This window comes from Sebastes fasciatus, chromosome 19 (genome assembly GCF_043250625.1).
Source record: "Sebastes fasciatus isolate fSebFas1 chromosome 19, fSebFas1.pri, whole genome shotgun sequence".
In the NCBI taxonomy this organism is placed as follows: Eukaryota; Metazoa; Chordata; class Actinopteri; order Perciformes; family Sebastidae; genus Sebastes; species Sebastes fasciatus.
In genome coordinates, this window is record NC_133813.1 from 23,991,348 (window position 1) to 24,008,969 (window position 17,622).

The following is a 17,622-nucleotide window of genomic DNA, read 5'->3' on the forward strand; positions in this document are numbered from 1 at the left end:
TCAGGTCTTGCGCTAATGTCCGTGATAGAGGAAATCGCATCTGTTCTGTATTTGCTCTAATTGGATTCAGCTGATGTATTTGCCATATCATTTTTAAAATTGTACTTTTTCTGGGAAAGATTATAAAAAGGGGCTGAAAAAAAAATAGGTACAAAGACACAGCTTATACTGGCTTGCATTTATCAATATCAGGTACATTCTTGATACTAGATGAAGTGTATGCAATGATAATACTGGGATATTTTGTGCAGATGCTTGTGTAACAGTGCTTATGCTGCTGCCTTGGTTGGTGGAGTAGCCCATGTATATTGATAATTATAACCATATGCTGTGAACTTACAAATTATGTGTAAAATTATCAGATTTTGTTATTTGACCCGTGACAAAGTGAGTGCTATAAATATTTCTGGGCTCCCATCCTTCTGTCCTCGGTGCAGTAAACAATGCATGTGCATTTTGCCATCCTTGGGTATTTACTGTCGAGAATGCATTTATCCCAGTCCTTAATTAACACCTGATCATAGTAACAAAGGAGATACAGGAAATTGTATCCATGATCTCCAGAAAAATATTTGGATGAAACTTTCCATGCAAATATTTTACAATGATGATATACACTATGTAAGGACGTCTTGCAATGTAAAGCTATTAAATTCTAAATTAGGTTTTAGATTTTTAGTGCAATGCCAGGTTCAAAATTTTTAGCGCTCTAGTTATCATTTCTGTGCTTATGATAGCATTCAGTGATAGGTTGCTTATTAAACACACCTTTTCAAAGGAAACATTTTTGTTCATTTAATCGTAAGTCACTGTAATGCAAGCCCATTTACAGTGACGTCTTTACTCTTATATCTCAACAACAATAGCAAGGGAACAAATTCTTTTGAAAAGGGTGTTTGTTTGAACATGAAGGAAGGTGAATTAACCTGATTACAAAGTCCATAACTGTTAGCGGAGTACTCAAAGGTTAAACCTTTGATTGCACTCTGGTGTTTTTGAATAACGTTGGATTGGAATTTTTCTATGCAAAAGCAAACTGAAGACACTGTCACATGTTAGGAGAAGGAGCATTGCTGAAGCTGTAATAAAAAATAAAAAAAGGTTTTCTAGATTTCACATTTTTAAAAAGGGTTTGATGTTGGGATCATGGACCTGAGCCTGAAGATTAATGTTGACAACTAAGATAGCAGAAGTAGCATTTCCATTCACGTAATTGTATGCACATTGCACTAGCAATGCAGTATGGCATTGTTAAAGCTGTATGGAAACGGCAACATTTGATAAAACTTCATTCAGTTGCGAAAAACCATCAAAACAGTTGCACCAAAAGTTTTTTCGCTCGCTTGAGATGGTTTCTGCCTTTGTCAAAAAAGAGTTGATGCACCAAATGGGTTACAGAAACGCTTTTTGCCCAATAAATTCTGATGTAGCGAACATTTAACTCACTATAGAGCCAATTTCTGACCAAACTACTCTGTAGCCGAGTTCATTTGCTCAAGACCAGTTACTGAAAACGCCTCTAACTCACATTTCTTTTTTTGCGTCATTTTCAAAAGTCTGCTTAAAATTCGTTTGACAATTAAATGGAAACGGGCTAGTGTGTCACATCACACATAGCCAAAAGATTAATGGCGTTTTCACATTAGGTATGATTGATCCGTACCGTGCCTAAGTACGATTGCTCCCCCCTCTCCGCTCAGCTTTCACATTAGTAAATTTGTTCCGTACACGAGTACACTTGCGTCTTAACCCACGTGTATTTGTTTATGTTGTGATCAGCTGTTCTAGTGGCAGAGCATCGTAAAACACTTCATTCAAACTCGACAGAAACAAAATAAAACTCACCAATACTGTTGTCGTTAGTCTTTCCAACAATCACCAACTCTGGTTTGGTCTAAATAAACTCTTGTTTTACCGAGTTTGATGTGTAGGCCGACTCTACACGTTGTGTCCCCCCCCCCCCCCCCCCCGTCTCTCTCTCTGCCCGCTGAGCAACTCGTTCTTCGCAGACAGAACATTAAATCAGCTAAATAAAATAACAAACATCACTCAACCCCATCGTCTATTATATATGTTTTAAGGAACCTCTCGCCGACCTTCCTGCTGTATCATCCACGGCCGTGCAGCTCAGAGGATGAGATCGACGCATGCTGCGCGCAGATACAGATATAGATATGAAACTGTATTATGTATACAGATTTCAGAAGAGACCGGCGGTGTTAAAAAAAGCCTGCCCTTTCAAAACTACCTGCTAACTGCTAACGTTACACGCGTTAAATAGCGGCTCACTTCCGTGGTTTGGTATGGTTGGCTTTCACACCTGAAGCGAACCGTACCCAGGTCCACATGATCCGTACTCCAGTCCACTTGAAAAGGTGGTCTGGAGTACGGATCAACGAATCGTACCCGAGTACGGTACGGAGCGTTCACACTAATCAATCAAACTGGACTTTGGGGACAACTGTACTCAGATCCGGGCCTCTAATGTGAAAGCACCCTAAAAGTAAAATTAAATTTTAGAATTTTAGATAATAGAAAATTAACATTTGAAAGCTTGACTCCAGAGCTGGCTGGCAGCGGTCTCTGGAATTTGCGTGGGGCTACCGCTGGGTGCTCCAATCTCCTCCTCCAGTCCAAAGCCCGTGGGTTAATTGGCGACTCTAATTTGCCCGTAGGTGTAAAAGTGAGTGAGATAGTGATAATTGTCTGTCTCTATGTGTCAGCCTATAGTGTTGATGAATGGATAAAATCAGAATGTGTGGAACCAAAGTAGCCATGCTTGGTTGGGTGTAAAAGTGTGTTACAACCACCACCACCAACCTTACCCCCTCTTTTAATGACTAAATCATAATCAATGACAAATCTATTTAGAGTGCTTTGACTCTTGCCATCGCATGGGGAGGAGGTTGGAGGAAGTGTAATGAGCCATGGGAGACTTGTGAATTGCCTCCTACTGGTGTGATGCTTTACGGGGGTGTTTGCTTGAGTGCAGGGGCTTTGGCATGCCGAGCAGTGTTTGTCTGTCTCCAACAGTGGGTTGTTAGAAAAACACACCAGGAGATGAGGGTGGGGGAAGGGTGAGTGGAGATGGGGTGTGTGTAGGAAGGTGTAGCTAGTGCCACCTGTGTTTACACGAATAAGTCATCAATTTGCACGCAGAAAGGGTTTTTGTCACCTTCCCGGCTCGTCTTGACTCCAATTCATTAGCAGCTTACAGTCCCTTTAAATCATCATATTGGTTAATTAAATCAAGCCCAGACCAAAGTCAGAGTCGGGCTGGGAAACGATGTTGGACTTTGTAGCTAAACTTTAATTTAGTTACTGTATTTATTTCATCAACATTTAGCGAACTACTTTGTTTTCCGATGAATACAACACAGAGATCTGTGCAGCTGTACTCAAGTTGGGACAAAGTCCCGCGGCGACTGATCTCAGGTGTTTTTTCACCTGCATTTTCTCATTTCTGCCGCTTCAGCTCTGAGCAGAAAGGTCACGTCAACAGATCCAGGGGACAGATATATAGACAGATAGCTGGTCTGGCCAGTTTTCCACGGTGGCAGGATCTTACAGTAGCCTCTCTAGCAAAACTCTCATGTTACCGGTGTCTCATTTCACTAGCTCAGGGCAGCGGGCGAAACTCACCGTCCTTGGGTGTGTGCCCTCTCTCCCCCCTTTGTCTGTGTTAGCTATTACTCAATAGCCTTTTTACAAATGTGTCCATCTACCTTTTTTCTGTCTTTCTGCCCGCTTTTTCTTCCTTTTAACCATAATGACTGTTTGCATCGTCCTGTTTTCACATGTTTCTCACCATACCTTACCGAACATCATCCTAACGTAGCTAACGAGGCGATAATGTGTGGGACACAAATCCTAGAGGGAGGTCTTTTTTTACTTCTGTATGTAAACAAAGCCACAGTAACGAGGTCACTAGAATTTACGACGACTGGAAACTAGCGCAGTTTTGAATTTGTCCTTTTAAAGCTCTGCCCTACCATTATGTATCTGCTTCTGATAGGATGACAGAGTGGTGAAGTGAGAGGCTGAGCAGCCAATCACCATACCTGAGCTGTTTTGACTTGAATTTTCAGTGTCACCATAACTCACAAACCCCCTCTTTTCTCTGCGGTAGGACAGATCTCTGGTTGCACGAGTGTGCTGGCATTTGCACTCAGTGCCATATTCAACAGCCTCTGGGAAGAACACTGACTCTCTTTATTAAGTTTGAGTTAACTTAAATTGCACTCTTGACAGTTTGAGTGTCATTTATCATATCAATTGCCAGGTCACATATTTAAGCAGTATTAATCAATATCACCATTTATTCAGATTGTTCACTCTGTTTCTTCTACCATTACATCTTACTTCTTTTTTTTTACCAATACTCATGCAAGGTAGTAGTATTTCATGAATCCTCTGTGACCAACAATAGAGCCGTTTTAGTCTTTTTTACAGGGGGTCTTTAGGGGAAGATATCAGGTCAACAGTAGATGTCACGTAGAAGTGGTGGACATCATCTGAAAGCTGGAAACCTGAAGATTAATTTGAGATGCAGCTCAGCACTGTGTGTCAAGTTGTTCTAGTCATGAATCAAAAATTTACATGAATTAATTCATTATTTAAAATGAATTGTGAAAGTGTATAAGGGTTTAGAACATTATGATCAAAGTATATGGTTTCCATTCTCATGCTCTATTATGTCTCATAAGTTTATTTCAGCACTTTTTGGGGTTGATACCATTGGTTACACAGATTTGGTGCTAAATGTAACCATTTTTTTTACCACTCAAGAATTGATGAAAATGATCAATAATCCCTAAAAAATACCACATTAAGACACCAAGACCTTGAGGAACACCACAGAAAAAGCCATGCTGTGATTTGGGATCAAAAACTTTTGACATATTGAGATTTCTGCAAGAATTGCATTTTTCGGTGATTGGATGGCGAGCACTTCTGCTGTGTAAACTGCTCAGAAACCCCCTTATTGTCAATCTAGCTAGGAAATCCATCCTCTGAATGCTCTAGGTCTTAAGTTTGTGGCTGTAACGTTTCATGAGACTGTGATTATCCTAGAGGTCACCACAGGTCATCTTATACAATAAGGTCAATTTTTTAAAAATGGTCTCACTCTCAAGAATGTTTAGGGACCCCAGTATGCAGAAATATTCAAACACACCATTTTAGTATAGGCGAAAATAACACATTTATACTGCCTGAAACTGAACCTACTAGAGCCTCTGAAAGACAGCAAAGTGGCGATCCAGACTGACGTTTTGAAATGAAGAAAGGTATAAAAACATATATATATTTTTATCATATCAAAATCGGCATCCAAAAGGGATCTGATTCTGAGTAAATGCAGTGCAGCTGTGTGACACAGGTGACTAATTCACATGTTGCATGGAATCATGAAAACTCTCTGAGGGCTTCTAGTGGGCAGGTGTGGCATGACAGGGTTTTTAAAAAGCCGGCACAAGGTGAGCACACACAAAAAAACGCACTAGACTAGTACAAGGGAGACTCAAAAATACGAAGAAAGGAGGGACATCGGGCGGTTAGCACATGACAAGTTGCCGGGTTTGTTGACAAGACACAAACAAACAGCGCTGCACAGAATGCACGTCAGCTGCACGTCAGCCCAAACAGCTGACAGCTGTGGAAAAACAGGGGTCACAGCGTTGAAGGCCAAGACAGTAACCAAACTGAAGCTTTGTTAAGGTTGTGTAAAATACAGTAGTTAGTAAGCTACTGGGCCAATGTTTTGACATGTTGTGGTGAGAAACAAGTTGAAGAGAAGCAGCAAACTTTTCAAAGACGATACAGCAACCAATGGAATCTCTTGTTAGCTTTTTTGAGACATTTTGTTTAAAATGTTCCTCAATTTTATCTTACATTTATTTATACTTCTTTACGCGTATTACATAACAAAATCTTTGGACCTACAAAATGGAAAATAACAGGCTTTACTTAGAGGGATGCATAGAAAATTACCCAATTTCCCTCTTCTCTTCTGTTTCCCTAGACATGTCAGTCCAAGGTGTTTGATCTATCAGATGGAGTTTCCCAGTACGCATGGTTCCCCTGTCGTGAGGCTCATAAGACAACCTGGGGATATCCTAACTACTGGCTCAAGGTAAGACCTATCTGAAAGGACTGATGCATTTTGGTGCAGTCATTTGGAAAAAAAAATACACTCAGTTACCTTGTGGGGATACTATAGTTAACTTGTGTCACCTGATATTGATGCCACTTTAGAGGGTGATGCCTGAATTTAGAGAGGAAGAAGTATTAAGAAATGTATCTATTACATATTAAGCGGAGGGTCTGGGGTAGCGATGTACCGATCTGGCTTTTTCAGTCCCGATAGCGATACATGGGCTTTGGGTATCGGCCGATTAAATTAATAAATCATACACCAGCAACTTGGTAAAAAATCTTCAGAATAAACAGAAATAAAAATTCAGGTGTAAACCTTTTTAATGCAAATTGGTCAAAACATAAACAGGAATTCAAATTACAGTATATAATGTATATAGTATATAAACATAAAATTTAATTGAATAGATCGGCCCCATTGTCACTGATATCCGATCCAGCTATTTGAGTCAGTATTGGCCCGATATCGGATCCGGTATTGGTGCACGCCCTAGTCTTGGGGTCCTCCTCCAGGAAATGTTGAGCCTCAAACACTTCATTTCCTGCATTCTGGTGATTTTTTTTATGCACCAATTTCTGTCTTTTCTGCATCAAGTTATGTTGGAATGTCTTTATGTTTTGCTGCGATAGGTCAAGGGACCCCTTTGAAAATCGCCATGCCGGTTTTTCTCTCGCCAAAATGTAGCCTAAATTTGGAGCGTTATTTAGCCTCCTTCCCGACAAGCTAACATGAAATGGTTTAGTTTTATCTTCACTCTAGCTTTAATACTGAGTCTGCTACAGCCTCTTAAAGACGGTAATGTCGGCCGGGATCACTTGGTTTGATATTTATTTTTTAGGGATGCTGAGATGAAATTGAGGTGTGCTTGAGCACCCTTAAAAAGAGTCTAAAATCGCCAGAGGTGACAATATAAGAAGATAATGAACAAGGCGAGATACTGGACATCACTCAAATCGCACACGGCTGTTGTGCACTCACCAGAAGCTCGGTTGATCAGCCGGTGACAGTCAGCCACGGACATCACACCTCATCGGCAATATTTCAATTCAGACAGATAAATTAACCCAATAATGGCTTCTATCTGACAACAGTGTAGTGGTACTTTGTGAAAAAAAACACATGTATAACTTAAATTTGTATAGTTCGGTGTTCGCTGTTTCAATCGCAAACGCTGTAGCGTCCCCGCCCGACATTTTCACAAGTTTGAAATAGATGAAATAGGTTGGTGGCCCCTCCCCTTCCGCTACGTACAGTAGCAAAGATGGCGACCATTGAGGGTGAGAAGTGACCAGCGTTCCACGCTCACTTGAGTACATCGGGCTACTTAGAGTGCACTGCATTTTTCCCATACTTGTCAGTGTTCCACTCACTTATGCATTCAAAATAGCAAGTGTAAGTAAAGAAGAGACACAGACTAAGAGAGAGGATACAGTAGTTATTGATTGCCTAACTTTTATCATTTTGTTTTCTTTCCCCTCAGGCCCACTTTTCTCATCCCATGGTGGCGGCAGCTGTGATTATACATCTGGCTGCTGACGGGACCGGCTACCTCGACCAGACTCAGTGTAACATCACTGTTCAGCTGGTGGACACCAAGGAGGGCATCCATAGTCTAGGTCAGAACTGTACTTTTAAATCACAACGCACTACCGGTGGGTGTTAGATTGCTAAATATGAAAGCTGAGCTCAATGGAGCTTTACCTACTGTAGCTTGTTATAGTTGAGCAGATATCATTTAGAGCGAAGCCCCCCTTCAGCGCATGTCACTCTCATCCATCTTTTCAGCTTATGCAAATGTATTCATTAGAACACTGTATCACTCTTTCAACACCAGCGTGCTATTTAGCCTCCTCTTCCATCCTTTTCTCCTCTCCTAATTCACTTTTAAGGTTTGATTAACATCTGCCACTCTGATTCCTCCTGATCTCTGCTTCTGTCCCCGACTTCCCCCCGCACCTCAAATCTCAACACTCTTTTCTCTTCGTCTCTTCCTCCATCCCCAATATCCTCTCTCCACAGGTGAGTGGCGTCTCAGCTGCCGCACCAACCCCCTGGTGATCCCGGTGAGCCACGACCTGTCGGTGGCCTTCTACCACACCAAGGCCATCCTGGTCATGTTCGCCTCTCGCCTTGTGGCCGTCTCCGGAGTGGGCCTGCGCTCCTTCCAGTCCTTCGACCCCATCACGATAAGCGGTTGCCAGAGCAATGAGATCTACAACCCCACGGGCCAGAGGTGAGGCCGAGAAAAAGGGGAAATGGAACACCGGTGATCATGAGGCCTACATATGTTACATGCACACACATCACAACCAAAGAAATCATAAGATTATGTGTGCACATGTGTCGACACGAGCGGGCAGCCACACACATGCACAATCTTTCACCTTAAAGGTACAGGAATGTTTTTCCAAATCTCCATATAAATCACCATAGTTTATTCGGACTTTTCGCATTGGAATACGCTGCATTGAAGGCACCAAATTAATTCATCATAACAACCATATTCTTATGGTGCAAAATCACACATTTGATTGACATTTGATATATATATACTGTATATGTATACATATAAGACCTTGACCACAAAATGTCTTCGCTACCGCCTGTAAAGAGGACAGACAACACGTACACATGGGCACACGCTAAGGATACCATTCACACAGAAGGAGAAGAGACAAGAGATGCAAAGAGCTGTGTTTGTGTTTGCGTATTCGAGCCAGAGAGAGAGAGAGAGAGAGAGAGAGAGAGAGAGAGGGAGAGGCGTGTGTTAATTAATGATGCCAACAAGCTGTTTAATGTTAGAGGTCTGCCCAAAGCTACAGCTATAACAGTAAAACGTTCTCGGTAACAAATATAATATCACTGGAAATTTGCAATTAATTTGAAACCTGTTGCTGAGCTCCGCAAATTTCCAACAACAGAGCCACCGTGCTGCCGCCTCCAGCACTAGAACTTGTTTACCACCCAGGTTTGTTGTTTGTATTGAGTTCGGCTGAAGTGCACACTGCATACAAATAGTCTTTTTTTTCTTTGTAAAGACCCGCCAAACTGGACATGTTTTTTTTTCCCTGTAATAATTTTTGCATTGTTTAGCACCACGTCGAGGTCGTCAGTCACCGTTTTCACACACAACTCCAACCAGTTCAGGGGTCAGCAACCTCTACTATCAAAAGAGCCATTTTTGACCCAATTTTTTTTTTTTTTTTTTAAGTCTGTTTTGAGCTGCAAAACATATTTGAGCCTTATAATGAGGTAAATCAGCCCAACTGCAAATGAGAGGTAGGACATTGAATAAACGTCTGGCTGGAAGCTCCTGCTGGTTTCTCTGCAAAAGCAGTATGCTTGTTTTGAAAATGTCCTACAATTACTTTTTTTGTGTTAAATCTGCCCATTTAATATTAAATTCTCTATTTTCCTCTGAGACTTTTCTTTTTTGGGATTTGGAATCCATAGCTAGCCTATTGAGCTATTGAGGTCCAGCAAAATTAGAGCATAAGGCGCCGGGCTGTAGCGACGTACGTAGGCTATGATGCTGATAGTTGACTGAAATGATAAAACCTTTATTTTACTCTGTGTATAGGCAACACATTTTTTTTACAATTAGAGAATATAAGAATCACTTTAGGTCCACAACAATGATAAATGAAAATTCTAATTTAAAAAATAACCGTCAATCATTTCCATATAATTTTTTGTCAAAGCCACAGAGAGCCACTGGAGAGGAGCTAAAGAACCGCAGGTTGCTGACTCCTGAACTAGTTATTTAAATAAATGACCTGTCAATCAGACATCAAAAGTGCTGCCCAGCGTAGAGCAGTATTCCACATTTGGACATTTTTCTGTTCTGTGTGTGACCAAACGATTCGTAACACCTGAGAAACCCAGCATCTGGACCGGGAAATAAAGATGATAGAATGTATCTAAAAAATCCCTTGACATTTATCCAAGACATTTCTAAGAGCTGTTGGCAAGACCACGAAAAGAATAAATAAACGCCTATTTAGCTACAAATTCACAATATTTGAGTCTCTAGTACCTTTAAAGGTGTTTTTGATAACATTCAGCCACTAGATGTTGCATTCTTTCTCCCCCGTTCCATCGCATTCACTTCACAACAAGTCATTGCCAGGCACTTATATACGGTCATCCTCAGTCATCACAAGTCTTGTTAGAAGTGGGAACCAAACGTCAGATATCTTCCACAGAGATAAACAAAACATTCAATTTGGACCCGCCAAAATTTATTAAAATGATTAATTCACAATCATGATTTTTCTTTTTTTTTGTCAGGATAAACCATACTTTTATTTTTATTTTTTACACCTTTCTAAAGGCTCTGTGGATGTATTTTTTTATATTTGTCTACATAAATTTTTTTTTATCAATAAGACCTTTAATTTTAACTACTACTAAAAAAAAAAAAAAAATGTTAACGACTAACCATAAGCTGTCGAGTCCCTCCTCACAAACATAGTTAAACCAGACCACACACGCACAAGGAGGCACAATTTGCCAATTTCCACACCACTGTCATGCATGAGACAATTCATACTTGTGATGCTCCCACAGCCCTTTCAACAAGAAATGCACTAATAAACACCGCAATACACAAAGAATGGATGGTCGGGGGGTCTGTGCAGGGAGATAGAGCTGTTTGTGGCTTTTATTGTGTGCCAGTGAGACATCCAGCACCTAAATAGATTAAAACTGCTGTGTATCTGCACCAGCCAGGAAATTGTTTGTTACCGCACGCACACACAGACTAGTTGCTTTCTCCCGGAGTTCTCACTGACTTTCCTTTCTTTCGTATTCTCTCCACTTCATCTAATTTCCAGGGGCTCTTGAATGTTTCTTACATGCCCACTTATCTTCCGAAGGTTTAACTGGAACACACTGAATATTATGATATTATGATCAGTTCTTATTTACCGGTCTGTTCTTACAACATCAGTGAAGAATCCTGGCTCATTGATCTGTTTCTTCTCTTCAATCGACTCCAATTTATCATCTGCGTTCTGTCGTCTATATACCCACTTTCCATTTCACCTCATTCCGTCTTCACTTCCTCCTTATTCCTATCCCCTCTCCCCGCTTTTCCACATCTCCCGTCCTCCTCCTCCTCCTCCTCCCCTTCATCATATGTTGTCCCATGCTGTCTTCTCATCCTTTACTTTCACGTCATCCTCCTCTCCCTCTAACTGTTTTTTGCCTCCTCCTGAATTCTCCCCTTTTCCGTGCCTCCTGCTCCCGCTTTCACTCTCTCATTCTCCTGGGCTGAGCTGCACATTTCCCGTAATACTTATGCCTCCACAAAACACCACATCCCTTTTTCCCCGAGTTGTTAACAACAGGAGCTATTAACATGACTCAGTTTTATGTTCCACGCTCGTCTGCGAACACATGCACATGTATGTTTTCCCTTTTTCTCTCAGACTGTTTTTTTTCCTCACCTCTTACTACATTGAGAATTGTTGTTCTGTTTCTTTTTCTTCTTTTTGTCATACACACTATTTTATTGTGCTGTATACTGTACTTCTCACTCACACGGGGAGGAGGATAGTTTTTCAGGTAGTTAATTGTAATTTATGTCAGAAATTCCATAGTGACTAGCAGAAAACCACAAAGAGATTTTGTTCCAAGCCAAAGTGGCCACAGAGGAGGCTTCCCTAGTTTGTCCTCAAAAAGCCTTGACGTAAGGGACTGCTGCTCTCGTGCTTTATATAAACGGTCTTCACCTGCGCAGCTTAGCAGCTTGTCAACATGAGTGATTTCAATCTAAGCTTAGAATTTTACTAAGAGCTCATTTGTTTTTGACTTGTGCTTTCCTTTAATACCAAGAGGGAGGGACAGTGAGGCAGAAAAATGAAGGACATAAGGAATAATCTAGGTGCATAGAAGGTTTGTATCAGAGATAAAGGTGAAAGATTACGTCTGCAGGTAAACAAACAGATGAAAAGAGCAAAATAGGACTAAGTTTAACAATGTTTTTTTCATCCTCTCTCCGTGCCCCCATACCTTCACCTCTTTCTCTCTCTCCCTCTTTCTCTGTCGACTTCATAAGGGAACCCTATACTGTAGAATGTGGACTGTTGTAAAAAAAAGGTGCCTTGGGCATCCAAGCCCTCCAAGAGCATTAAAAAGCCTTCTCCCATCAGGCTACCAACATAAAGCTGTGGCCAAACTCTGCCATTGTAGCCCGCACATAACATTATCCTGTCGCTCTTAATTCACAAACTTCCCTCATGTGTGTGTGTGTGTGTGTGTGTGTGTGTGTGTGTGTGTGTGTGTGTATGCGCACAGACACCCCTTTTATGCGCATAGCAAATATGGCAATCTTTTTTTCATGTGGTTTATTGATTTGATATGTTAAGCAGTCATTGATGGATGGATGTGGTTGACTCAATGCGTGGCTTTTCTTTCTGTCTGTGAGCAAATGTGTGACTGCTTCCACGTTTGCGTGTCTGCAGTGTTATTTTATACACAAAATTTATGTCGGTTGTAACTTTAAATGTGGTTTTTAGTTTCTTTCTCTCTGTCTCTCTTACAAACCCCCACCTCCCCCCCAACCCCCCCCACACACACACATTCCCTTGTAGTTGTGTACATTATTCGTGCGAAGCCATTGACTGCCAGGAACCCTTAATCCGCAATGCAGAGCTCAAGTGCAGTAGCCCCGGCCGCCACTTCTACAACGGCGACCGCTGCACCATCTACTGCAACTCTGGATACGTCCTGCAAATCCACCAGGATGATGACATCATCAAGAGCCAGGTAGACGCACTGCCACACGCATGTTTTAAACACACACACACACACACACATACACCGGCAGTCAGGGTGCTCGGTGCACAAAGAGGCCTGTCAAATGCATAAATGTACACATGCAAACGCTTAAGTGCAAAAGCATTTCTACAGCATATGGCGACATGCGTGCAAACATGCATTTGTGAATGCACACATGAACATGCATCAATGCAAACTCAAGTATACACAAATGGCCACGAGAGAGGAGTGCAAACACGCTTTTCTTTCTGCTCTCCTCTCCTCTCTATCTGCATTTATTTTGTCACCTGCAAAAACTAGGCTTGGCAAGGCAAGCCTCCAGGGAGGATGACATCATCAACATCCAGGTAGATGAGTGCTGCACTGAGGAGCGGAGACGCCCCAGTCGCCTCCTCTTGCTGGCTTGCTACATATGTACAAACACACACACACACACACACACGTACACGCACATATTCCGTACAAGCACAGACATAATAGTGTTTAGTCTCTTGCTGAGCATGCTGCACCGCATCACCTCAAACAGTCACTTTGTATCGCTACTCCACCAGGACGATGACATCATCGCATAGTGTCTGCTCCCTCTCCCTCCCTCGCTCCATCCCTGCTCATTTTGCACACATTGAAGTCTCTGTTAAAGGGCAGAGATTTGCTACCGCTCTCTCTCTCTCTCTCTCTCTCGCAGCAGCAGCAGCACACATTAAATGCTTCCATGTCGATACCAACACACATATACAGTAAAGTACAGACAATCTTCCTGCATAAACAGGACACAGATGCGGACAGATGCAGTACGCACACAGATGCGTGCACACCACAAGTAAACAAACAAACAGGGTAGTTGACACCGCATCGTAAACCTTTTGGATTGGGGCCAAGCTGCTGTAAAGGCCACATAAACGCTTTATCCTTCTCCACGGCTCTGTAAAGAAGTCTGCAAGACAATCTATTAATGCTCCCTCAGAGAAATCGGAGGTTCAGAGAACAAGGTCAATTTTGTTTTTTATGTGCATTACAGTCTGGAATTGTACCGTATGCGTGGGTGTGTTTGTGAGGCAGAAGTCCCTTTCAACACATGCAGTCTATCCCTGAAATGTTCAGGAACATTTCCTGCATGGGGGTCATTTGCAAATGGGGAGCAGGTATTCGATATACCAGGAAAATAAGTCCCGTCAGTTTCCCACCGTATTTTCTTGGATGTCGATCCCTTGCTCCTATTCACTTGTGACCCCCATGCAGGAAATGTTCCTGAACATTTCAGGGATAGACTGCATGTGTGAAACGGACAAATGTCGCTACGGCCGTGTTGTTAACGAAAGCAGTAACACTGCAGGAACAGCGCGTGAAGGGTTACGTCAGTCTGACGGGAAGATGCTTCCACATGGAGCGAGTGCAGTAATCACAAGACTCCGCTGATGATGCACTTGAATCTGCAACTGTTTCTGATTCAAGTAGATCAAGAAAAAAACAACGCTTGTCTCGCAAACTTGTTGAATCTTAAATATATTAGGAACATCGGCACACCGGACAAAAACAGCTCCTATCCCACCACGTTCCTGAAAATAACAAGAGACATCTTTCGCCGCAGTACACGTACATCCGGCCTTGACCCATCGTCTTCTTCTTCTTCTTCTGTTGAGTTTTATGGCAGTGGGCACAACCCGGTCTTACTCCCAAATACTGCCAATCGGGCAGCGCCCCTCAGCATTGGAAACCGACGCAAAAGTTTGTGACGAACCAGGCTTTCAACTAACTCCAATGTAATCCCACCCGTGGCGTTATTCGACGGTCGGAGCAAGTGACGTAGTATAAATGGAATCGGAGTCCGCTAAGGGCGCGCAGGAGGGGTGGTGGATGGGTCAAACGAACACAAGACTTTCAACCAGGAGATAGTTCGTGCCCCCGTGTGAAAATAGAAGTAAATAAAAACGTTGACATATTTTGTCACGTGAGTCATTAGTTACGTGACTCGTTATCGTCAGTCCCGTGAGTCGTTAGTGAAGTTAACCACGACCGTTTCCTAACCCTAACTAAGTGGTTGTGTTGCCTAAACCTAACTTCCTGTGAAAATGGAAGTTTATTTTGAAAATACACTATGAATGTAAGTCGCTCAGTCCCTCTGTCTTCCTCTCAATGGCCTTATTTACAAAGGTACATACTGTATACTGTATCTGCACATAGAAATAAGTTCAAGTTTGTGTGTGTGTGTACATGCACGGAAGCGCATATACGTACATCCACATCCATACATGCCGTTTGCACAAACACTATGAGAACAGTTCTCCGTTGAATCTGCACAAACTTCTAATTGCATTAGAGTTTGATTGACAGTGCACCATTGTGGCTATTCATCAATGTCAATTCATTTAGTTATAAATTATGCTTTTCAGAGAGGGAGAGGCAGGAGAGTACAGAGAAAGTGGGGTGAAGGGGGGGGCAGGAGAGAATAGAAAACAAAGTAGGGCTGTGCCAAATTGTTGGACTTCCAAGGTTTGCCAAATGATGACTGACAGTTCAAAGGTATTTAGAGGACCTGTTATTTATGAATAACTTTTCGCATCCATTCATTCCATTAAAAGACATCTGGTCAGTTTTGTTTAGTTTAATATCAAATTAGCAATTTTGCGGTTAAATTTAATAAATGATGCGATGCAAAAAAAAATAAAAAAGCCATAATCCTCTCCCTCGGCTACGAAATCATTTTAAGCTCAGCCATGGAGATGTAAATCATTGCGCTCAGCTGACATGCCCCTGGTAAAAAAAAAAAGTTGAAACCATAGATGTGCAGACTGAATGATGTTTATAATTACCATAGCAGAATGTAATCCTCTTTTAACTAACCCTGTCTGCCATAGCAGGAGTGCCTTATATTACTAGCTTGTTGATCCATTTCAAGTCCGGTCTTTTATCCTCAAAGACGTGAAACAATTCTCTGGAAAATTATTTCACCAGTTGCGCGTCCCTCCAGGGGCAGTAGAAGCCTCCTCCCGAAAGCCTTTGTAAGTCGGAACGAAGAAACAGTCTCGCTGGGTACTGTTTACTAAAAACTAAAGTAGTTTTTGTCCAATCACTGCAAACCATCATCTTTAGTACATCTACTTTCCTTTGTTTTGAGAGTAGTGTGCAACATTTTGAAGAAGGTTTTATTCTATGTTCTATGTTTCTTCTGCTGTGACTGACGAAACTGTACGACTGCAGGGCAGATTCGGACAAATAGAGATTTGAAAGAAACACTGGGCACATCCATCTGAGATCAAGGGATCAGTCAAAGGGCCAGTAGTGAATTGATCTGGGTACATCTGCTCTCATCTCCCCCATCACATGAGATGATAGATGAAACATCAAAAATATAACAAAATGAAATACAAAAAAAACCCTCAGATTATCTTTATCCCCTCAGTGTGCATCTCTTCTTTTCAGCCACACAAGTGCTTAAAAAGACACACACACACACACCTCCACACTAAGGTTGAAAAGTGCAGCATGAAGCACAATCTTGTCTCCTTTCATTAGCCAATTACATTCTTGTTTCAGTGATGTCAAAGTGGTTCTGGGAACACCACCTTCTTAGATTGTGCTATCTTCGGGACAAATCTGTTTCCCTCACGTGCTTGAGTTGTATATGTGTGTTTTATTGCTGTCTGTTTTTCCTATCTCTCTCTCTCGCTCTTTGAAACGGTTAGGGAACACCGAGTGCTGGCACTGAAAACAAGTTTTATTTCACATTGGCTTTTCCTTTAACAGGCTCTATAGGCGTCACAACTGTCCATCATAGAACAAGCCTATCAAACCACCATTACCTGCCCACTATATGATCACCCATCCACTTTCTTTTAATGACCAAAACACCCTCTTCAGATCTTATCAACATGATGGTGAAAATGTTACACACATTCAGAAATATCTCCTAGTATAATTTGAGCCATTATATCCAATATAAATTTAAGGGGTTATTAATATCAACATATTATTTCGGGTCATATTCATTCGAGCGGGCAGTCAGCCAGCTCAGCTAGAGAAAGACTTTTATGTTCATGTTTTATGGGCGCCTAAATGCAGACGTCATGATGTTCTCATGCATTGGCTTTTTCTGTTGGGTGCTCCAGTCAAAGGATATGCATGCAAGGTACTGTATTAGAAATACTCTCGCCTTTCGACCTCCATCAAGGCACTGGCTTTAGAGCTGGAGATGATCCAGAGGTGCTGCGCTGCAGCTAGTAAGGACGGGTCGAATGCAGAGGACAAAAATCACCACTAGAATAAAGAAACTATAACTTAAATCAACTTTAAGACCTCATCCCGGGCAAGAATGTTAATGCCAGGTCTAAACAGGGTGTTAGGAGTCCTATTCTGTCCTGATAGTGCCACAGCAGGGGATACCTGCACTAGGCTTCACCCTTGTAAGCTAAATCTTTGTGAATGAGAGTGAAGGCGGCGTATTGTAATCCCAGTTTTTTTAAAGCACAGACGGAGCCCTTTAACACCTTGTGAACGCTGAGTTAGAATTTGATAGTCGTGCGGCTCGTACCAGGTGATTTAGCAAGGCTCCTCCTGATTGGACGAGCACGTGAACACAAATTTCACAGAGTGCTCTTCTGCAGTGAAGCTATAGAGCGCTCCATGTCTGCTAATAAGAAAGCATGCGTAACCTTCAGCTGTGTCCACAATTTGAAAAGAGTCAG

At 41.9% G+C, this 17,622-nt stretch overlaps 1 protein-coding gene across 2 annotated transcripts in view; it reads left to right on the plus strand.

Moving 5' to 3' along the window:
* The window catches only part of pappaa (pregnancy-associated plasma protein A, pappalysin 1a), a 118,176-nt gene that overhangs the window by 62,836 nt on the left and 37,718 nt on the right, over window positions 1-17,622 (plus strand). For both annotated transcript variants that reach the window (XM_074617605.1, XM_074617606.1), the window contains exons 11-14: window positions 6,023-6,133; window positions 7,638-7,773; window positions 8,177-8,390; window positions 12,754-12,928. In XM_074617605.1, coding sequence (XP_074473706.1) covers window positions 6,023-6,133; window positions 7,638-7,773; window positions 8,177-8,390; window positions 12,754-12,928 — 636 coding nt within the window. The remainder of the gene's footprint in view (window positions 1-6,022; window positions 6,134-7,637; window positions 7,774-8,176; window positions 8,391-12,753; window positions 12,929-17,622) is intronic.